The 24,314-nt window shown below is 39.5% G+C and overlaps 1 protein-coding gene and 1 long non-coding RNA gene across 2 annotated transcripts in view; both read right to left on the reverse strand.

The window, feature by feature from the left end:
* ANK3 (ankyrin 3) overlaps positions 1-24,314 on the reverse strand; it is a 335,763-nt gene that overhangs the window by 109,227 nt on the left and 202,222 nt on the right. Inside the window, exons 19-23 of the mRNA XM_049646133.1 lie at positions 20,456-20,554; positions 20,268-20,366; positions 19,634-19,729; positions 15,265-15,337; positions 15,041-15,103 (exon numbers count right to left, since the gene is read on the reverse strand). Of these exons, the coding sequence (XP_049502090.1) occupies positions 15,041-15,103; positions 15,265-15,337; positions 19,634-19,729; positions 20,268-20,366; positions 20,456-20,554 (430 nt within the window). The remainder of the gene's footprint in view (positions 1-15,040; positions 15,104-15,264; positions 15,338-19,633; positions 19,730-20,267; positions 20,367-20,455; positions 20,555-24,314) is intronic.
* LOC125933252 (uncharacterized) lies at positions 6,467-8,991 on the reverse strand. The gene is made up of 2 exons (XR_007460905.1): positions 7,708-8,991; positions 6,467-6,576 (listed from the first exon to the last, which is right to left on the reverse strand). It is a non-coding gene; the product is annotated as an uncharacterized LOC125933252 (long non-coding RNA).

Here is a 24,314-nt window from a genome sequence, read left to right on the forward strand (position 1 = left end):
CAGGCACCCCAGCCCTCACTCTTTTTAGGTTCCAAGTCAATGGTTCAGGTCAGCATGTGGTGGAATATACCAAACCCAATTCCTTGCAATCTTTCATTGTGCCCACTAATATCCTTTTTATGCTGAATAGAGGAAACAGTTCTTGGCCTGATATTTGAAAGTGTTTCATATGCCCTAGGAGTTCTTTTCTCCTTTCTTTTTTTACATGTAACTTTTTTTTAATGTTTTCCATGTTAAGATCATCACCAAGGAATACTTTTGTTGCTTTTCTAGGGGTTGAAAGTTGTTTTCCCATCTGTCTGGAGACAAGAATCATAAAGAAATTTCCTTAAGGTAAGTGTACCAAATTATATTGTCTGAAACTTTGCTCAGAAGTGCTTTATTTCCCTGCTACGAAATGCAGAATTTTCTTCTCAAGGTATGTATTTTGTAAACTTATAGAGTTGCAAGTAACAATACATAACACCTTCAAATGAATTGATAGTAGAAAACCTTCAAATTACATGGGATTACAAAAAAGCTAGATCAGAAAGAATACAGAGGAACATAGTACCTATGCTCTAGTGATTTATTAGGAGTTGGTTTCTTAACAGAACTTAGCAAATGGTCTTGTAGGCAACTAGTTAATGATCAAAACTTAGGCTTATATTTAGCACACTTATTCTGAAAAAAAGTGATTTTTTTGATCATCACATAGCAAAGAGAAGAAATGAAAACTTTTGGGAAAATAAATCCTTTAAGCATTTCTAGTCTGCATTACAGAACAATAGAGTGAGATCACACCATTATAGTCAACACTTTATCTACTGAGCATTTACTATGTTCCAGGCACTGTATGGTGCTTTGTAAGTATGATCTGAAGCAATTCTCAAATCCATCTTATAAAATAGAATCATTGTCTCCATTTCAATATAAAGAAAACCCAGTTCACAGTGGTAAATAACCCAAGATCACTTAGAATATGAGAAAAACTGGATTCAAAATCAGTTGGTCTGACTACAGAGCCCTACTTTTAACCATTGTAATACACTATGTTATTGAACAACTACTACAAGAAATTGGTAACCAAAATGTAAGGTCCATGAGGGCAAAGTTTTGTCTGTTTTGGTCCATATCCAGTGCCCAGAACAATGCCTGGCACATAGTTGGTGCTCAATAAATGTGTGCAATGAAAATTCAGTGATTGCCTTTGGAGATAGCAACTATATTACTGGAGTGAGGAGAAGGAGGGAGACTTACTTTTCACCGTAAACTCTTGTACCTTGGGAATTTTATACCATGTGCATCTATCACCTATTCAAAAAATGAATAAAATTAACAAAATAAAACAAAACAAAATACAGGGACTGCAGATAAATCAGATAGGCTGTGTTCCACACAGCAGAACTGGTATTTGGACATACACAGGTCTGCCAGGTAGATATTAAGATGTGTATGTGCACCAGCAAATATTTGAGAATGTGGAGAGAGAATGTGGCAAATGTGGAGAGAAAACTTAGTTACGATATTCAACCTTACTATTTAAGAGATGGACCAGAAAAAATAAAACAACAAGGCAAGAGGAAGGAGATACACATTATTAATGTGGTACTTGTAGTAGCTTCCCATTGTTCTAAAATGGTGGTTCTCAACCTGTAGGATGCATTATAATCACCTGAAAATTTACAATTACACAAGTTCCCAAGTTCTGGTCCTAATCACTTCTGGTCCAAAATCGCACTGTTTTAAAGGATGCTTACAAATAAATGACAGTTATCTAATGGCAGTATTGATTCTGCAGAATTAAGTGTCTATTTTCCCGGTGGGAATTTCTAGAGTAATTGACATAGCTTCAGCAACTGAATTCAAAGAATTGAGTGCAGTGTTTCTAAATTGCCATGTGTATGTTTGCATCATCCGAGAACCTTGTAGAACTGTAGATGCTGATTCTGCAGGTCTGAGGCAGACCCTGAGATCCTGCATGTATCACAAGCTCCCAGGTGACTGCAAACCACACTTTGGGCAGTGAGACAGTAGAGCCCCAGACTAGGATCTGCTATGAGTAAAGCCAACTACTGCCTTTGAGGCATTTTGTCTCTGATAAAGAAGCTAAGACCAAAACACAAACAATAATAGAAATACTATACTACTACTCCATACTTTACTCAGTGCTTTGCATGTGTGAAGCACTGTGCTAACTGAGCACTTCATATGCACTTATACACATGTCTCATTTACTTCTCAACCCCACAAAGCAAATACTCTTACTTCCCTTTTCTAGATGAAGACATAGATATGGAAAGGTTCCGTTATTTTTCAAAGCTCACATATCTAGTTAGTGGTAGAGTCTGGATTAGAACCCACACAGTTAGGTGGCAGAGCCCAAGCTCTTCACCACCACACCAGTGTCAGAGGATGTGCAAGAGAAATGATGAAAGTATCCAAGAGCTCACAGGAAGAGGGCATCACATTGGACTGAGGAGACGTGGCAGATGTTGAATGGAGGTGTGTGAGTAAAGACAAGCAGAGAGGAGTGGAAGTGGGAAGTCGGCCATCCCAGCCAGTGGATGTGGCATGACAGGGAAAGGATGGGAATGTTCTGAGAACAGCAAGCAGCCAATTTTACTAAAGTGAGAGTCAACTGAGTTGTGGGAAGTGTCTCTGAAGTTGGATTATAGAATAACCATTGCGATCCAAGTGACAAGCAACTGTATGTCCACTGTATGTCCATCAGTGGGTGAAAATGCAATCATTTTATTTGACCCCCCCCACCCCCACACACACACAGAAACTGGAGACCCAAACCCTCAAAGTTCTCCCTCTTCTTCTCATCTTCTCCCACCCTAATTCTTTTTTTTTTTTTTTTTGGGTGAAAATGCAATCACTTTATTTGACCCCCCCCCACACACACACACACAAACACAAACTGGAGACCCAAACCCTCTTCCTCTCATCTTCTCCCACCCTAATTCTTTTTTTTTTTTAATATTTATTTATTTACTTTGAGAGAAAGAGTGAGAAACTGTAAGAGTGGGGGCGGGGTGGGCAGAGAGAGAGACAGAGAGAGAGAGAGAGCTAGCTATAGGGCTCGATCTCACGAACCTCGAGATCATGACCTGAGCTGCAATCAAGAGTCAGGATGCTTAGCCAACCAAGCCACCCAGGAACCCCTCTCCCATCCTAATTCTAATCCTATAGCAGGAAGCAGGATTCACTGATATTTGCCTGTTTCATAAAAACAAGAAAAAAAAAAAGACTCAGCTGTTTATTGAGCACCTACTATATGCTGGTCACTGTTCTACATGCTTAGTATGTTATTTCTTTTCATCTTCTCAGCAATTCCATGTGGTATAATTAACCATTTAGAGATGAGACAAATAAGACTCAGCATATTTTATTTTTTGAAGGTTCAAATAAGGGACATAAAATACAGATAACTTTGAAGAGAAAAGTTTCCATCAACGCAAAGCATTAATCAAAAGATGTCTGTCTCCCCTCATGTTAGACAATAAATTTTCAGCATGGAGAATCCAAATGACTATATTTTGCTCACAAGTCTTTTCTCTCCTTCCCCTGATATTTTTAGTCTCAGAAAAAGCGAGGGAGCGGGAAACGCATGGAAGAGGAGTGTGGTAATAGTAGAAGCCTGATGCACTCGGTCTCGTTCTCAGTGTCTGATTCGATCCCAGAGTTACACAATGAGCAATGGGAAGTTACTCAGATTCCAGATCTGCACGTATTTCACCTTTCATTTTGTAGTTTGGGGCAAGAGCTTGGATTAAGCAAGGTTTCCTGTGAATATCTGACAGACTGATAAAGAGGGAGTGACATACGGCTCGTGCAACTGCTCCACGCAGGTGAAGAGGTCGTGTGTGTGGCACAGGCTCTTCCGTGTTAGGCTGGAGGCCCAGCTCAGGACTCCATTACCTTCGAGAAGGGGTGGAGGCTCTGGGAGAGGCTGCAGCCCCAGGCCAGGTAAAGAACAGAGCTCCCTCCCTCAGCCTGGAAGCAGCAGATGCTGGGCCTTCCCTTGAGCCTTTTGTTTTCCAGCATCTCCTAGCAATGGTACTAGGTTCTTTCAGAACAGTTTACCAACTACATTCTGGAATATATATAATGCTTTCTTGCTTTCCTTCTCAAAATATGTGAGAACAATGGGTAAGTTGAGACAACAGTTAGATGAGCAGTGGGTGAAATAGGTGGTCTTAAGAAGGCTAAGGAAGTGTGTGTCATTAAGGGGTTCATGTACTTCTTGTGGGAAGCCATGTGCCACACTCTGCCTGCTTTTTCCCAAGCTCTAGGTGTTCATAAGAGCCAGCCTTCCCAGGTGGCCAAAGAGAAATCAGGCTTGACTGGCAAAGTTTGCACATCTCTTAACCAACAAGAACAAGTTGCTGTTATCCCACAGAACAAATGACTCTTTCTGCTCAGGCTAGTTTTTTTTGTTTTGTTTTGTTTTGTTTTGTTTTGTTTTAAAGAGTAAACAAAGTCCATTTGATTCTTTACTCTCAAACATTATTCTATTCTTTGTGGCTAGATGTGCTTCTTTTTAAAAACTGGATCACAGTTTTTAAACTGTTCCTTAATCCAAGCTAGATATAGTTTCTAAATAAGCATGCATGACTCAGTCTTGGAACTCTTCCAGATGTAGCAATGAAAAATGTCCCCTGTGATCTTGGTTGGGTTAATAAACAAACTCATCCCAGAAAGGAAAACGATTTCAGTGTCCTTCCTGTGAAGAGGTAGAAAAAGACAATGTTGGGACAGACACTATAACTTTTTCATATTCTTATCATTCTTATCAATATACCTTAACTCTCATCCAGAAACTGCCCTCTGTCATCTCAGTAAGATGACACTGACTTGGTCACATAAACTTCTGAGACTAGAGACAGAAAGCAGGTAGAAAGAAGTACAAGGTTACTTACCCTGTTCTCATTATCTAAAATCTATGCTCCTTGTAAACAAGACTAGACAATGAATAAATCACTAGCCACAAACTAGCCCAGTGAAATCAGGCACTAAAATGTTGGTTCTCACTTAGAGAGAAATTAGGTAGCTTAATTCAAGGTGGTCATGTCCATCATGCCAATTGATTCTTTCCTCTATTTATTCTTTGTTGGCTATTTGTCTAGCTTCAACCCAAAATCCAGACCTCAGTAGTGACAGCTGTTCCTTACTTAGGTGTGTAAGGACAGTGTGTGCACAACAGGAACATATTCACTGTCCTAGGAATAAAGGAGTATCAGGAGCTCCTATGCTTTGTGAGCAAGCATTTGGCCTCTTCCGCATATTATATATATTTCCTACCTCCACCTGAAATATGTGTGCTTAAAAGGTAAAGACAGGTGGGGTCTGCTGTCAGTTGTCCTCATTTTGGTTCTGGCCCAGGTCGTCAAAGCACCCCTTCCCGTGTGTAGCATCTTGCCTTGCTTCTCCACACCCTCCTATTCCCAGCTCTCTGCACTGCCCTGCCTTCCCTTCCCTGTCCATTCCCAGTGCTGATGCTCCGCTTTTTTCTCTCTGCAGCACGGTTCCCAATGTGAAGGGAAAGGGTTAGGGGTGGTCAGATTAGGACCCACTTCCATAAGAAGCAGGTCAGACTTTCCAGGTAGATGGGCAGGGACTAAAATAATTGGAGGGTGGGAGAAGAAAGCATATTCAAAATTACAACTTGTTTTGGCCAGATTAAAAAAACACCTATTGTCCTTAATCAATAAGCATGCTAATTCCCAGCCATCAATCCTTGTGTCTGTTTCATTCCACAGGCCACTCCAGCTACTCATCCTGTCACGACTTCTTGGGAGAAAAAGTGCACACACTCCATTAGAACTACTCTATTCTGTGTCTATATCCACAATGTCATGGAGGCGGCAGCTGCCTGAGATCCCCAGGGATCCCAGATTACCTGTGCTCAGCTGACTGGACCCTGTCAGGGAATCTCCCGCCTTTTCTGGTTTTCTTCCTCATTGCTCTCTCTCCATATCCCTTGGCATTCCTCTTTCTCTGTACATGAGAATGTGCCTGGAGTTTTCTAGAACTGCTTCTCATCCTCCCTATGACATTTCCCGGGGTCCTCATTCAGACCGGTGCTTGGTTTCCCGACCCCATTGTGCTGAGTTCTTCTGTGAAGTCCTCTGCTTTCCTGTCTCTCTCTCTCTAAGTTTTACTTATTTAAGCTATCTCTACACCCATGTGGGGCTCAAACTCGTGATCCAAGATCAAGAGTCGCATGCTCTTCCAACTGAGCCAGCTAGGTGCCCCATCTCTGACACTTTCTGCACTTAGAACACCTCTTTCCACCTGCCCCCAAATTTCTACTTGTCCACATTCTATCTATTCCTTGAAATGCTTTCTTCCTGAGGCCTTTAGTATCTCTCATTCTTTTGAATTTCCTTGTCACTTTTATCACTTTTATCTATTTTTTTCTATCGCATCTAATTTGAGTAGAAAGAGTAAAAGAACTAAATTCAAACTCCAGTTTCTTTGACTATGTGAACCTGAACAAACATCTTAAACCCTCTGAGCCCCAGATTCCTTAACATAAATTACAACAAATAACACTTTAGATTAAGAGTAAACGTAAATTAGGGGCACCTGGGTGGCTCAGTCGGTTAAGCGTCCAACTTCAGCTCAGGTCATGATCTCACGGCTCGTGGGTTCGAACCCCGCATCAGGCTCTGTGCTCAGAGCCTGGAGCCTGCTTTGGATTCTGTGTCTCCCTCTCTCTCTGCCCCTCTCCCGCTCGTGCTCTGTCTCTGTCTCTCTCAAAAATAAATAAACATTAAAAAAAATAAAAAAATAGTAAATGTAAATCAGGAATAATAATAGTACCAATAATTTCTCAAAGTGATTGAGAAAATTAAGCAAGATAAAGTACGTTGTAACTAACATTCACTGAGATCCCTTTATACATGATCTCATTTAAAATGTGCAAAAATCCAACAGTTGTGGGGCTGTTATCTAAATTACCACGCACCATGGATGTTGGAGAAGAGGTTAGGACAGGGATTTGCATATAATCCCTTGCACTGATTTGTGTAATCTTGATCAAGGTTGTTAACCTTGCTGGAACTGATTTTCCACATCTAATGGCTCTAACTCTGAGGTTACTGTGAAGGTTAAATGACATAATTCATGAAATGTATTTAGATTCATTCCTGGCACATAGAAAGGGCTCAGTAAATGGTAAGTACCTGTTTATTTTTTTTAAAGATATTTTATTTTTAAGTAATCTCTACACCCAGCGTGGGGCTCAAACTTGCAACCCCAAGATCAAGAGTCGCATGCTCTGGTAAGTACCTTGTTTATGATGTTTTGAGTGTTCATTTATGTGGAATCCTGTCAGGGGACAGACACAAGTAAATGTGTGGATTTAAGCCAGTGGGCACATCCATAGAAGAGGGCCTATCTGTATGTGTCCTAAGTGACGGGACAGGGATAAAGACAGGTCTACTCCCATGCAGCTAACAGCTTACATTAAAAGAAAATGAAAAAAATGAACCACAGATTGGTAAACCACAGTCTGTGGGCTGAATCTGCCTCCCACCTATTTTTAAAAAAAAATTTCTTTTAATGTTTATTTTTGAAAGAGAGAGAGAGAGAGAGAGAGAGAGACAGAGCATGAGTGAGGGAGGGGCAGACAGAGAGGGAGACACAGCAAGATCATGACCTGAGCTAAAGTCGGATGCTCAACTGACTGAGCCACCCAGGCACCCCACCTCCCACCTATTTTTTAAAACAATTTTTATCATCACACAGCCATGCTCATTTGTCCTGGTATGGTCTCCTGCTGCTTCTGTGCTACAGAGGCAGGGTGGAGTAGTTAGAGACCACATGGCAGGAAAATTCAAAACTAGCCTGTATATTAATATAGGCATTACCTATAATACCTATTAATATAGGTAATATAAATTATCACTGGCCTGTATATTAATGACTAGTGCCTTGAGATGAGTTTTAGGACGAAGTTAAAAAGTGATTGAGTGGACGGTGGAAAATAGGTAGCCACAGTCATATACACCGAACTCACTGACCATGGAAGGGCCCGAGTTCTATTTCAAGTGCAGTGTAAAGCCTTGGGAGGTTTTCATTTGAGTTTTGTATTTATACTGTACATTATTTAGAGGGGCTGGCTACTTTTATCATCAAATACAGCAACCAGGCAGGTGAGTACATAAAATGTAAATGTACATTTTCACAAACTGTTACAAAATAAATAGCATCCAGGTCAACAACTAGAATATATCCTATCCCAATCGCAGCCTTCTCCTCCCTCTCTCATGGTAATCACTTTATAACATTCTTTCCCTTCCTTTTTTTTTTTTTTAATAGCCTCACTAATTTTATAATCCTAGTTTACTGTTCCCTGGCTTTGATTAATTCTGTTGTGTCTGCATAATATACAACCCAGCAACTACAGTCATAGGTCTATACCCTACAGAAATATACGCAGACGTGTACCTGGGGACAGATACAAACTGGAAACAACCCGCATTCCCTTTTCCAAGTGGAATGGATAACTTACCTATGGTACAGGCACACAGTGGAATATTATATAGAAATACAAACAAGTGAACGATGATAATATGCAACCACGTGAATGAATTTTAAAAACGTAACTATAAGTTTTGGAGTGTATTTTTATTTTTTAATGTTTACTTATTTTTGAGAGAGAGACAGAGTACAAGCAGAGGAAGGGCAGAGAGCGAGGGAGACACAGAATCTGAAGCAGGCTCCAGGGTCTGAGCTGTCAGTGCAGGCCTGAAGCAGGGCTCAAACTCACGAACTGCGAGATCATGACCTGAGCCAAAGTCGGACGCTCAACTGACTGAGCCATCTAGGCACCCCAAGCTTTGGAGTGTTTTAAGCTGGGGAATGGAATGATATGATGCAATTTATATTTTTTAAAAGATTGCTGAGTATTCTGTGCAGAAAGCTAAGTCTGTGGGGAAACATGTGGACCTGTGTACAGAGATTCCTACAGTAGTCCACAGGAGAACGGAGTATGTGGGATTGGATGAGGGTGGTGGCAGTGGGGAGGCAGAGAAGAGGGATGTGAGATGGGTTCTGGAAAACTGATAGGACTTGCCGAGGGACCCGGCATGAGTGCTAAGAAAAGGGATACTACACAGAACCTCAGAGCTGGCTTGCATGACGGAGCCACTTACTGAGATGGAGAAGGCGGGAGGAGACACTGTTTGGAGCAGGTGTCCAGGCCATGATGAGTTAAGATGTCTATGAGAATCTAGATGGAAATGTCAGGTATGTAGCTGGGTAGGTGGATGGTGTGGAGGAAAATCACTCAACAATTCCAAAACCAAAGATAGCATACCAAAAATAGGATGGACTGTGTTTTAGAACAAAGACCTTTGGACTTTAAGATACAAAACAGATGACCATAAGGGAAGGGAAACAAAATGCTACAAAAACAGGGAGGAGGACAAAACCTAAGAGATTCTTAAATATGGAGAACAAACAGAGGGTTACTGGAGGGGTTGTGGGAGGGCGGATGGGCTAAATGGGTATGGGGCATTAAGGAATCTACCCCTGAAATCACTGTTGCACTATATGCTAACTAACTTGGATGTAAATTAAAAAAAAATAAATAAAACTAGAATAAAGGCCTCTGCCCCAGTTAACAGTTCTTTTTCTTTCACTGGAAATTATTTTAAATTTGTTAACTATTCTTTGAGATGCAGATATACCTTAGGAGAGTCATTATAAAGCTGTTTATTGACACGATACATAGCCCAGCACTGTCTCAGTGGGAAGGTGTTTGTTAGAAGGAAGAGGGACACAGCAGGCAAACTTTCTCTATCCTGCCAGTTCTCAGAAACCTGTAAAACTCTCCTTTCTTTGAGTCTCCCTCCACTGTGGTGCAACCACCTTAACACATATTGAACATCTCCTGTGTACCAGGCACTGTGCTAGGTTCTGGGGATGTAACAGAGAATAAGACTTGGGTTCTGCTTGTGGTATTTCATTTTGACTTTATCACTGAAGGAAGCTTGCAGTTATATAAGGTCTGTTTGAAAGGTCAATTGTAAGCAGAGAAATATCAGGCAAAGGCAGGATTTATGATGTTATCATTTGTAAAATGATAACATTTCAGGTAAAGAACAATTTCTGCACAACCACCACCACTCCCTTGGACCACCTGGGTCAGGCTAGTCTCCAAGGCTTGTTTCCTGACCTATAAAGCTAAAAACTTCATCGCCTGACTTATTTATTAGGATGGACAGGGGATTAGGGTAGCAGGATACCTAGGCATTTGTGAGAAGAGGTCCTAAAAGGGCATCTTTCTGGTGGTTCCCTTGATATCCATCTTCATGTCTCCTGAAGTAATTTTTTTGAGTTTCAGATTGTGCCATTCAAATTCGACTTACTCCCTCCTGAGAAGACTCCGATATGTTTATTAAAATTCCTTGCTTTGAGTTTTTAAAATCTATTCTAAATTCCATGTCTATTTATTTTACTTGTATTTGCATCTAGGTCTGCATATTTCTTTTACCAGGATGATCAGGAGAAAGTAAACTATTTCTACAATAGTCTCATCGAGCTCATTACAAAATAATTCTTATTACTTGTGATAATATCCAAGAGCATAATCTGTCCCTTTCCCTAATATTTCCCTTTTTAAAACTTTTAGAAGCTTAAAAATAATACATTCTTGGGTTCTGTGTATAAGAAAAGAAATCATGTTAGAGTAGCAATGAAAGAGAAGCTCTAGAACCAGACTGTCTGATCGTCTTCCTGTTCAGTTCTGCCACTAACCCGGGTGGGCAAGCCACTCAACATTCATCTGGGCTTTGCTACCTCATCAGTATAGTGGAGAGGATAGGCTACATGACTGATTCAGTTCACTGGGCACTGAATTTGGCACAGAGGTGACTGAGCCTGATTCTCCTCACCCCTCATGTCACTAACATCTGATGGCATTTTATCTCAAACCTCTACCTATCTGATAATTATTTGACCACATGTATACTCAGCCTCTTCTTTTTTTTCCTTTTAATTTTCAGTGCCTGCCTTAGATCCCGAGAGAGATTTTGCAGCCCTAGCAAAATTGTAAGTAGCTAAGAATTAAGCAATTTTTTCCAGTCTTACCCAGTTATCTCCCAAACCTGTTCAGTAGAGTTCTATTTCACAGAGCTGCTTTTGGTCTACTTTCCATGGTTTAATTGCATTTCTCATTATGTCCCATCTATGGCTCTTTAACTCTGTTACAATTACCCAACTCACTAGAACTCTGCAAGCTAAAACAACATTTTATACATTATTTAAAAATTTATAAAATATACTTTATAGGAATTTACAATTTAAAGTCAGCACTGAACCAAAGCCAACTCTAAAATCTCTTGGGAGGGGGGACCCAAAAGAGAAGACAGATTGAAACTTAATCTCAATTTTCTTCTTTCTTTTCTTTTCTTGCTTCTTTCTTCTTTCTTTTCTTACTTCCTCTCTCTCTTCTTTCTCTTTCTTCCCTCCCTCCCTCTTCTCTCTCCTTCTTTCATCTTTGCTTTTCTTTCTTTTAAATTATAAACTGAGTTACAAACATAAGAATGTAACTGGCACCAGAACCAGCATTAATTTTGCATGTATATTAATTGTACATGCATGTAACATATTTTCTGGGAAAGAAGATAGTGGGGCATTAAGATATTTGTGGATCAGTCTGACTGTCTAGGAGCTCTGCCTGGGTAATGTGTGAGTTAGAGAAGGCTGCTTTATCGCCTTTCCTTCTATTGCTCTGCTTTGCTGATACTTCAGCCTTTATTCTACTCTGTGACTTGGCTCCATTGTTCCCCTATATCATTAACTTATAACACTATCTAGATTTGTTTTCTTGGTTTTTTTAGTGTGTGAAATTAATGCACACATTCTTTTACCTATGCTAATTTTGCATAGTGGACAAAAGAGAGAGGGGACAGAGGAGGAGAAAGCAAAGAAGAAAAAGGAGAAGGGCTAGAAAGACTACTGTTGACACTATTCCCTTAATATTTACCAATTTTTAGAATACAGGATTAAAATTATATTTTTCCATATTGCAAACTCATTCTCTTTTTCTTTCTTGGGAAACACTGGCAGTGTATATCGCTTTTCATTTTTATTTTCTTCTAAAACCTGCTGATATCCTCAGTGACATAGGATACCAGTGTGATGATCTCTTACTGGTTTTTAGAGAAAGATATTCACAACACCTTGTGGTGACATGGAAATAAACATTTGCCACAGTCTGTACGGCAACTCAGAATCCACCTCAAGTAGCAAAGCAGTGGCAAGACTATATGGTAAATGAGTCAGAAGTAAAAGCTATCATTAAAGTTGGAGGGGTCCTTTTAGAATTAAAATTTCAAAGGGATTTGTTTTGGGATTTGGAATAATACAGAAACACTAGTTTATTTAGCACAGAACCATGTAAATACATGATAAGGCAGATATGGCTTATCGGGACTCACATAAGCAAAATTTAGGAACATCAGCTGATAGTAATGTTAACAGGAGTCAAATTAAGTGGGTATTATAACCTCAAAAACATCTTGATTTTTTTTTTAATGTTCATTCATTTTTGAGAGAGAGAGACAGAGACAGAGACCGAGCTCAAGCAGGGGAGGGGCAGAGAGAGAGGGAGACACAGAATCCAAAACAGGCTCCAGGCTCTGAGTTGTCAGCACAGAGCCCCATGCAGGGCTTGAACTTACAAACCATGAGATCATGACCTGAGCCAAAGTCAGATTCTTAATTGACTGAGCCACCCAGGTGCCCCAACCTTGAAAACATTTTAATCTTCAATAATAGATTTTTAGTATCATCCATGGACAAAGCAATAGCCCTGCATTACTCTGCTTTGATCAGACTGTACCTGGAATGCTGTGTTCCATTCTGGTCACCTCAATTTGAGATGGAAATTGACACACCGAAATGTGCATAGGTGACTGGCCATGATGATGAGGGAGCAGAGGAAAGGGAGGTATTAGAGAAAAATAGAGTAAGAGGAAATAGGGAACATATTTTTTAAATATCACAAGGATTGTCACATAGAAGAGGCAGACTATTTTGTTTTAAATAGTGCCAAAAATATCAGAGCCTGAATCAGTGAGTAGAAGCCTGAATCAATGAGAAGGACACTCAGTAAAATGAAGAATTTTTAAACTCAGAGTTTAAAAATGGAACAAGCAGTCTGGGAATTAGGGAATTTCTGTCATTGAGGCATCTGGGCAAAAGATCTCCCCGAGAGGATTTCATAGAGATGACCCCAACATAGAAGGTTATTGTTCAGATCAAGTGACCTTTTAGGAACCCCTTCCACCATCAAATTCTACAATATTATGAAATCAAAAGCCATCTGATTCTCACAGCCCATGACCCACCCATAAAGCAAGGGCCAAAAAGTTTAAAGATGATTAAAAGGAGAATTAAAATTTGTTTATTAATTTCAAAATCTCAAGCTGAGATAAATCTATAAGAAATCATTGTCATTTCTAGTTAAATGGCTAGATGAATTCTCTTCAAATGAAAAGATTCAAAATTTCTCCCTTTTTGGAAATTATTTGGTTATTCACATATATAAAGTGTTATTTCTTCCATTCAAACTTGGCCTCTCGTCAATGCAAATATTGAGATATTTTGTCAAAGCTAGCAAATTTTTAGGTCTGTGATTGTCATATTTCATAAAAGCTCATTTGAAAATGTACTTCTGACATGTTTTATGTGTGTACACATCCATGTGAGAACATCACTTTCCTTCTATCTTTTGCACATAAGAAATTACTCCTAAAATGTTACATAAGAAGGCATTGAAACATAACATGACAGCAAAGCATAATATTCTTAAAGTCCTAAAGCTGATACAAATATTCAATTGGCGATAGAACAGTGGTAAACATATAGCTTATGGCTGAGACAAAAGGAAAGAAAAATGAGGAAAAGCCCTTAACATTTATCAACACGACATTTACAAACAATGAGACGGGTCCTTCCAGGTTCCTGAATGACCACCAGGGCATTAGTTTTTCGAGGCACGCAGCGCCCTGGCCACAGTGCACTTACAGTAGGCAGTCATAGGATGCCAGAAATGTTGAAGTGACTTTGGATTACGTAGGCTTTCCACTGTTTAGATATTCAGTTACATTTGTGCAATTCAAAGTTGAAACCAATAATTAAAATAGGGAAAATTACCTAACCGCAGAGAAAGACTAACAGCATTGAGTCCGCTCTATGAGAAAAATACACAAGAGATGGCAAATACAGGGAGCAAGAAGATAGATGTAGTTTGGAAGAGTCAAATGGTGTAAGAAAAAAAAACATAAATATAATATAAATTCTACTATAAGGACACATTTCATTATTCCAGTAAAACTCTCAAATTTGCCATCTTTAGAATATTTATGCTCTGTAAAAGTACTACCTTTCCAATGTAACTTTTAAAGATATCATTAATCGATATATCTACATGTCATGAGCTAGTCACATGTATCGATTTTTAAATAAGGCAGAAAACAAGTAGTTTATTTTAAGCAAATGAAGTATGACTACCAGCATTTATATATTGATCTTTTTAATGAAATCAATATTGAAAATTTATATTTTGAAAGCAGTTTTGTTCAGGTTGAGTTTTCATTATTAGTTCAAGTTCAAAAGCTGCTTTTACTATGAAGCTTAGAGTAAACCTTAAAAATGGGCATTTAATTCCTTACCTATAAGATACCTTCTCTCACTTATTTTAAAAAATATTTCATGCATAAACATTAGTCAGATTTTTCTCTTCTAGATTTTCAATGTAAACAATAAAAATCAAGTTTCTGCTTAATAGAAACAAAAAGAAAGAAAGTAATTCACATAGTGACATTTGTATTTTCAAGTTGGAAAATGGGTTCAAGCAGAGGGGCTTCAAAGAAACGACACTAATTCCAAACGCACATCTTTTAAATGATATGTAAGTTAATAATTGTAAGTTAAGTGAAAAGTTAGTAACTCAAGGAAGTGTTACATTTCAAAGATAGGAAATGGAAGATAAAGCTGATAGTTAAATTTCATCACAGTAAAAAGTTCCAAATACCTTCTTCAACATCTGAGATATATTCGCCATCACTGAGCATTTCAGGGGCGTTGGCTTTATGAACTGCATGATTTAAGTGAACAGTGTAAGTGTGTGAAAAATGCATACTCTTTATACGACAACAAAAAACATGAACATTTCTAAAAACATTTTTGCAATAAACGTTCTTCAGGAAACAAATATGAAGTCACACTTAATTACGAACATAAAGGCGGGTTTCGTACCTTCATCATCAGACATATCAAGAACTTCATTCATCGTTTCTGGAACATTCATTTTGTGCTTCTCTATGATAGTCTAGTAACAACAACAAAAAAGCAGTACTTTAGTGTAAGCAGACTGAACATTTTAGTGACACTATTTCTTTCTAAATTAATCAGTTGATTTATTACAGGACTTATGTGCTGAATATCTTGAAGCTCCCACATATAAAACAACATCAAAACTGTCCCTTAGCATTAAGGTCCTCACCATAGATACACTGATAAGAACAAATACAAGGTGAACAAATTCTAGTGGCAAAGCAAACCGGCTTAAAAGATTTAGGTCCATAATAAGGCTGTTCAAAGGAAAAGAGAAGGGAGATATTGCCTCTCCTTGTCCATTGTTATACTTTTTCATGGTCTCATGAACCTGCCACCTCATTCCATTAAAAGTCTTGGCTGAAGATAAGCCAAATGAACAGCAAGCATTGTGTCTTTATTCCTGTGCCATGCCAGCCATTGATTTTTGTCTTGGCCTTCTATATGTACATTTTGATTCCTAGCTTAAATACAAAACATCAAATTGTATAAATTATTTAATTTGTGCAACTATGCCTTGCAGAAAATATTTTAGAGGTAATGCATTTGCAAGATCATTTTAACCCCTACACAATTTTAAAGAACTGTATATTACAGAGCAAAGACCTTAGTGAATCTTTTACTTGCTCTTTGATGACTTTTTACCTATATAGATTATATCCATCCAAAGACACCAACAACATAACTTGTTAAAAAATATTAGTGACTTAATGTTTTAGTTGTAAAACAAGTCCTCTTTTTATCCTGAGCATAGGAAAGGCTAATGGAACAAGGGAAGATACTTAAATAAGGCAACTGGAAAAAAAGCTAGGTTGTTAAAACTATGGTACATTTGTCACAATTACTGAACCAATACTCACATATTACTATTAATTAAACTCTATATTTTATTCAGATTTCCTTAGGTTTTACCAAATGTCCCTTTTCTGTTCTAGGACCCATCAGGATACCACATTATCTTTAGCTGGCAGGCCTCCTTAGGCTCCTTTGGCTGTGACAGTGTCTCAGACTTTCCTGGCTTTTAATGACCTTCACCGTTTAGAAGTGAGCTGGTCAGGTATTTTGTAGAATGTCCCTCAATTGGGATTTGTCTCATGTTTTTATCATGACTGGACTGGGTCACATGTTTTGGGGAGGAAGACCACAGAGGTAAAGTGCCAATATACTATCAACATGATTTACCAGCGTTGGTATTAGGCTTGGTCACCTGGCTGAGGCAGTGCTTGTTAGGTTTCTCCATTGTAAAGTTACTCTGTTCTCCGCCCCCTTCCGCAGACTGTCTTCACTGGAGGGAAAACACTATGCCCAGCCCACACTTAAGCAGTAGAGAATTCTGTTCTCCACCTCCTTGCGGGTATATTCATAAATTGTTTGATTTTTTTCCCTGATTTGTCTCTTCTTCCCTATTTATTCATTTATCTATATCATATGGACTCATGGATATTTACTTTATACGTTGCACTATACTCCAAGTCTCTCGGTGTGTCTGTCAGTCTGTCTCTCTCTCTTTCTATCTATCTTACATTGTTCCAGCTTTGGCCATTGGGAACTCTTTCAGTTGATTCCTGTGTCCCTGTGACATAGCCTCATCATTGTGAGTGTGTGTGTTTATTTGCTTATTTGTGGAAGCAGACACTTCCTTACTTTTTGGCACTACAAGACGTTCATCTTGTGTATTTCCTTCTCCAGATCTGGATTCAGTCATTTCCCAAGGAAGCCCTGATTCCCTTTACTATAGAACAGTATTAGAAACCAGTATCTGAGAGACATGCTCTGTTCTTTGCTAATGAGGGAAACTGAATATTTTAAACAATGCAATTTAAATGCTTAATTCATCTTTTGAGTGTCAGCTTCTAGCTACTCAGTTTTCTACTCTGCCAGGACTGTAATGTCATTAACTGAAGCATCTTTCTTAGAATTGCCACATCATATGTTATACTCATGGGGAAGATGAATCTTCTCTTTAAGCGTTTTGAAAAAAGAGACGTCTGTTTATGGAGCCAATGGCTGCTGGGGCCCCAGCAACTGGCTGTGCAAAGACCACCAGCAGTGCAGGCCACCCTGTGAGCTTGAGATCACAGACTCCACCCTGAGCTGTGTCAGTCCTCATCTGTGCCAGGTTACATGTATCTGCTAAGGCAGAGTTGACAAGGTTGTGTCTTAGCTTGAGATAAAGTCTCAAATACCACAATGATGGACTAAGTCTTAGGGACAACAATGGACTCTTTCCTAACCTACGGGACCACTTCATTTGGTGGAAGCCTCATTCACTTCATTAGGCAAACTGGACCTTTCCTGTCAGCACAAGTCCCGTCTTCTCTCTCTTGAAGAAATTACCAGTCAACTCGCTGATGACACTGAAGGCTATGGCCTGACTCCCATACGTTTCTGTCTTTCACTAGAAACCAGAGCCTTGAAACACTTCTCTTTCAGTAGATATCCTGAGGCTATCACTTTACTTTCTCTGTCTTTAACTTTATTTTCTCCTCAAGGTTTTTTTTTCTTTTTTTTTAAGATTTTATTTTTAAGTAATCTCTGCACCCAACACAGGGCTCGAACCCACAACCTCAAGATCAAGAGTTACATGCTCTACCGACTGAGACAGCCAGGCACCCCTTCTCAAGCTGTTTTTGATATTAAAGAAAGATTCTGAACTTTCCTGATGGGTGAGAAAGTTTTTTACATTTGATAAATAAGATTTATATTTTGAAAAAAAATTTTTTAATGTTTATTTATTTTTGAGAGATACAGAGACAGAATATGAGTGGGTTAGGGGCAGAGAAAGAGGGAGACACAGAATCCGAAGCAGGCTCCAGGCTCCAAGCGGTAAGCACAGAGCCCGACGCAGGGCTCGAACTCATGAGCCATGAGATCATGACCTGAGCCAAAGTCGTACAGTCAATCGACTGAGCCATCCTGGTGCCCCAAGATTTATATTTTGAACTAGTATACAAGTTTCAATTTTCCAACACTGGAAAAGAAGTTCTATATATTTATTACAGTGACTTCAAATCTTTTATAGCATTGTGACACTTGACCATTGTTTTACCTTGTCCTTCTCCCTCTTGTTTCATACTCTACAGAGAGCTAGATGGAATATTTTTAAGATTAAGGTTAATAAACATTATTTGTTTAAACTCGTTTCTCAAGAATTTAATACCAGATTTTAAGATCATGAAATACTCAAGAGGTATATAAAAGCAATACAGGGTAATTTATCTCTATAAAAACTGTATCTTGAAGCTAGAAATGTGCCCTGGTTGATAACCATTGCTCTAGTCCATTGAAGCTACTGTATTCTCTTTGGCAAATAGCACACTTTCTCTCTTGTGATCAGCAGGCTTATTGTTTTAATTTGTAAACCCTGTATATAACTCAGCCAGCGGGTTGCTGCAGAGACCCTCAACCTGTGTTCTTTTATGTGAAGCACTGTGTACACAAACTGTTTGCAGATGCTAACTATGCCTTTCTTCATATCGGAAGATGGTGGATGAGACAAGGAGGCAGAGTCGATAAATCCCAGTGTTCCAGAGTCCTAAATTTACATTGTACAGAGCCAATCTCAGGCATGTGTGTTGAGTCATGGAGTCAGGAATAACTGCAATAAGCCTGTGATAATGGCGCAATATCAGCTCTTGATTCCAAAGTTACCAAATCCTGATGCAGTTCAAAGGCTCCAGATGGTGTTAATAAGAAATGACTTATCCTAGAGGCTGCAGCTTGTAAAAACGTATCTGACGCAATAAGGCCCCCTGGTAAAGATTTATTTACAATTTTAATAAAACATCCTATTGTTTTTCCTACGAAAACGCCAATCGCTGACTGGAAGAGTGGTGAGGGTGGTGATAAAAATCCATTCCGATCCTCTCCCAAATGTTTTAGTTTTGCAACAACGTAAAAACTGTTTTCACAATGATAGCAACGTATCCATTATGATTTGTGAGTCACAACATCGTAAAGAACCAACTTATCTTCAACTTTCCTACACTGCCAAAGAAGAATGTGAAAATATTTCTGCCTTCACTTCATTAAAACTATTTTTACAGCAAAACAAATGAATACATACATTTAGCTTTATGTGGAATGAAAAACTCCATAGTTCCTAATGCAAATTTTAAAAAGGTATTTTTAGTATTTAGTTTCTCAATATCAGAAATGAGAGGGACAGCATTCGGAAACATGGCGCTTAGTCTGTGAAGAGGGGAAAGTAGGTTCATCTCCCAAAAGTCCCAGAAAATCTACAGCCTGAGAGCTGGCTCTGAGGGGACAAGGGCCAGCATCTGCTACTTACAGTTGTGGTCATGGTTTCCTCAGTCACTACTTTCAGGGTGTCGACCACTGAGATGTAGCCCAGCCTTCGGGCAATGGCGAGGGCAGTGTTCCCATTCTGGCCAGAGGGAAATGAGGACAAGGAATTAACAAGTCATTCCCCATGTCTTAGTGTCTGTGTGCTCCCACATGTTTCGCCCATACTAAACAGAAGGCGAGTGTCTCATTGGCCCCACCCACTGTCATACACAAAACACTATTTCATTAGACACATACCTTGCACAAAACCCACCTAACCTGTTCCCACTCACGCAGCAGAGACTCGGCTTCTACACACGGAACCCAAGAGGCTTATTAACGTTCTAAATCATCAAAGAAACAAACGTTTTTCATTTTATATATGTATTTCCTACTAGTTGGCAATGGATTTGTAGTTTCTAAGTATGAAACATCTAATTACATCTTTCTCTCTCTGGACAGCTCACAATATAGCTATTGTCTCTGCCCTGCATTCCACTGAATGCTCTGTTTATACCTATAAATGAAAGTAAAACAGCAACATTGGTGCCCGATAAAAACTGTAAGAAGATTCCAGTATCCAGGTTCATCTCCTCCCTCCTCCCTTAGCCTCCCTCTTCCCTTCCCTTCCCCCTTACCACAGTGAGTTCATTGGGGGAAGCGTTGTTCTGAAGCAAGACATTTATTATATGTGTGTGTCCCTGCTGAGCTGCTTGATGTAATGGCGTATACCCATTCTGCAGAAGGAAGGTGGAAGAAAGGACATTTACTTCCTTGGACACAAAAATCAATGACTTTGGTGGATACAAAGGAGAAAAGAGTTTACCTTTGTTTTGGCATTAACTTTTGCAGAATGCTGGAGCAGGAAGTTAACAATCTTGATGTTTCCATAGTGGCAGCCCACATGGAGAGGTGTGTATCCCATCTGTAATTATATTTTTTAGAAAAGAAACCTCATAAGTATACTTTTAGTAACAGCTACCCTAAATAGAAGCAAAAGTATTATTTAACCTGTCTTTTTGAGCTGGCAAAAAATAAGTGTTTTTCCCATATGTGTGTGTGTGTGTGTGTGTGTGTGTGTGAGAGAGAGAGAGAGGGGGGGGGTACTAAAAAATAGTACCATGTCACATGTAAGTAGTTAGGAACTTCCCAAAGGACTCTCTCTTGCATCAACTCATTTTATTCTCGCACCGACTTTTCAAGATAGGAAGTAAACATGGCACAGCCGGCAGTCTGGACAGAGTGATGGTGTGGCTTCTGGGGAGGGTTAGGGAGAGTGTTCTGCAGACAGATGTGGACTAGGATTTACAGAACACTCTATTCTCTCTCTTTTTTTTTTAAATATATGAAATTTATTGTCAAATTGGTTTCCATACAACACCCAGTGCTCATCCCAACAGGTGCCCTCCTCAATACCCATCACCCACCCTCCCCTCCCTCCCACCCCCCCATTAGCCCTCAGTTTGTTCTCAGTTTTTAAGAGTCTCTTATGCTTTGGCTCCTTCTCCCACTCTAACCTCTTTTTTTTTCCTTCCCCTCCCCCATGGGTTCCTGTTAAGTTTCTCAGGATCCACATAAGATGAACACTCTATTCTCTAAAAGCATAAAACTGAGGTAGAAAAAAACACAAAGTGGCTTAATGATAATGCCAGGCAGTGGATGAGCATCAGAACGCATGACAGAGGTGGGAAGCACAGAACCACTAAAGCCGAAGAGGCTGGTCTTCAGGAGGTCTGGGATGCATGAACTTGATCCGGGTGTATATGCTGTAGCTAAAGGCTGCTGCCCAACTAGCTAGAGTCCCATAATTTGAAAACAACTGATATAGACAAAGCAGTAAGTTGTTTCCCAAATTAACAGACAAAGCAGTAAGTTGTTTCCCAAATTAATATCCTCTGACCACTGAAGGACATAAGTCCTATCTATTAAAAAATATATTTTTACACATATATATGATTATATATGTATCATATATATGTGTGTATAACTATGTGTTTAAAATAAGGATATCCATATACTCTTCTAGATGGCCACATTGCAAGAGACACCACCATGTCATTTCAGTGCCCACAATAAATCTCTGTTTATGAGGACACTGGCAGCACCAGATCACCACAAGGAAGAGCATAGAGTTTTAAAACCATTTCTCAGTATGCACGAGGGGGGCAGGGGAACATGGGGGTCCATGGTTTCAAGGATCTGTATCTCATGTGCGATGCACTATTGTATCTTTATGGTGACTCCATGCTACAGACTGAATGTCTGTGTCCCCCCAAATTCATATGCTGAAATCCCAACCCCCAGTGTGATGGCATTTGGAGATGTAGCCTTTGGGAGATACTTAGGCCACAGGTAATTAGGTGGAGTCCTCATGAATGGGATTAGTGCCCTTACAGGAAGAGGCAGGAGAGAGCTCGCCTCTTCTCTCTGCCCTCTGCCATGTGAAGATTACAACAAGAAGGTATGAGATAGCCATCTGCAAACCAGCAAGAGGTCCCTTACCACACAAGGGATCTGCTGGCACTTTGATCTTGGACTTCCCAACTTTCAGAACTGTGAGAAATGGAAGTTTGTCCACTCTATGGTATTCTTGTTATAGCGGCCCCATCTGACGAAGACATGTTACAAATGGGTATATTTGAATTTGAAAAGGGAATGGCCAGGCCATGGCTGATTGTGGAAGGTGAAGACATCTCACCAGGGACGTGATGCCCTAAAGAGCTTACTCTGGTCACATTCTGTTCCACAAAAGGAGCTGTCAGTGCTCGCACACTGCCTGGACTCCCACTGATAAAGCTCAGCATAACCACTTGTATGGGAGTCATATGGAAACCCCAAAGCTGCTCCATGCATGATGAAGAAGATCCTGTTTTGGTGACCAGAACTGACTTGCCTACTTTACAGGCACCTTTCTCTTTCTTTCCTTCTTTTCTCTTTCTTTCCTTTGTCTTTCTTTCCTTCTTTCTTTCTTTCTTTCTTTCTTTCTTTCTTTCTTTCTTATTTATTTGAGAGAGAGAGAGAGAGAGAGAGAGAGAGAGAGAGAGAGAAAGAAAGAAAGAAAGAAAGACAGAAAATCCCAAGCAGGCTCCATGCTGTCAGCACAGAGCCCGATGTGGGGCTTGAACTCACAAACTGTGAGATCATGACCTGAACCGAAATCAAGAGTCAGATGCTTAACTGACTGAGCCATCCAGGCACCCTGCAGACTTCTTTCTTGATGCTGAGGAGCTCAGGATACTGCATTAGAAATCAGAATGGTACTTAGTGTAGGAGGCATGGTAATAATTTTCTCTAATCAGTTCTCAGTACAATTAGCTTAACTGAAGTAACATTACTTCCAACTTTAGTGGTAGAGGATTAATCCCAAGCTAAAAAAACATATAGAAAATATTTTTAAAATCTAAATATTAAGAAACTTTTCATGTTTTGAGTCAATGTGCCTAAGCAATAATGCAGCAGTTTCCAATGGCTATTGTACTACATTTATTAATTAGATTTTTTAAAGAAATTGAATCATTTTAAGTATTTTATTTATTTATTTATTTTGAGAGAGAGAGGGAGAAGGAGAAGGGGAGGGGGACAGAGAGAGAGAGAGAGAGAGAGAGAGAGCGTGAGCATGAGCAGGGGAGGGGCAGAGAGAGGGAGGGAGAGGCGTGAGGCTCTATCTCATGAACGGTGAGATCATGACCTGAGCCAAAATCAAGAGTTGGATGCTTAGCTTACTGAGCCACCCAGGAGCCCTGATTTTAAGTATTTTAATGTAAAATTTCTACTCACCGTCATAGCTTCTCATCTCATTCCTAGTAAAACCCTAAGTCATTGTGATGGGCTATTAAGGCCTGTCTGATCTGGTCCCTCCTCTACACCACCTATGCATTAAATCTCTGAGCTCATTCCTCCCAATCTCTTCCCTGTTTGTTATACTCTAAGACACTGGTATTCTCAGTGCTCCACAAGCATTTAAGTATTTTATTAAAAGTACATGTGCATCATCAAGAAGATTTATTTTGCATTTAGAGAAACCAAATTGGGGCTTTTCCATTCACTGAGGGTCATAAAATGCCCACATTAAATGGTACCTTGCATAAATATGCTCAGAGGGATGTGATTTGAGAATTCTTTCCAACTAGCAGCAATCAATTTTGGAAAGACCGACTATTCTGTCTGGAATAGCTAAGAAATAATCACAGTTCAGCTAACTGAGCAGTCTCTGCCTCTTTTTCCACTGTGCCTACTTATACCATCATTATAAGCGGGAGTTAAGCCTTCTCCTTTAGGCAATACCAAGAGGTTGCATTTGTATATGAAGAGCAAACAGGTGCAGATGGAGATTCTGGCGTTTTTGATCCATGGTGCCGTAGCACCTTATTTTACTGAGTTAGGTGCATCTGCTCAAACGGGGTTTGGAAGAGAGGAGTAAGAAATCCACACTTCACTCCCAACCTCCTAAAATCTGTGGTTCTCTATCTACGAGTCCATCCTTAGCCTTCCTTACTCTTGGCATACTCTTCCTCAGTGAACACACCCATTCACAGCTATGACTACTCCTTGATTTTATTTATTTCAGGTAAACTTTTTTTTCAATTTTTATGTGTTGATTATTGTATGTGTATGAAAGACTATCGTCACATGTTATACTAAGGAGTACTTGATAATATGGCAGATGAAGACCCATGGAAGACTGT

This window comes from Panthera uncia, chromosome D2 (assembly GCF_023721935.1).
Source record: "Panthera uncia isolate 11264 chromosome D2, Puncia_PCG_1.0, whole genome shotgun sequence".
Classification (NCBI taxonomy): Eukaryota; Metazoa; Chordata; class Mammalia; order Carnivora; family Felidae; genus Panthera; species Panthera uncia.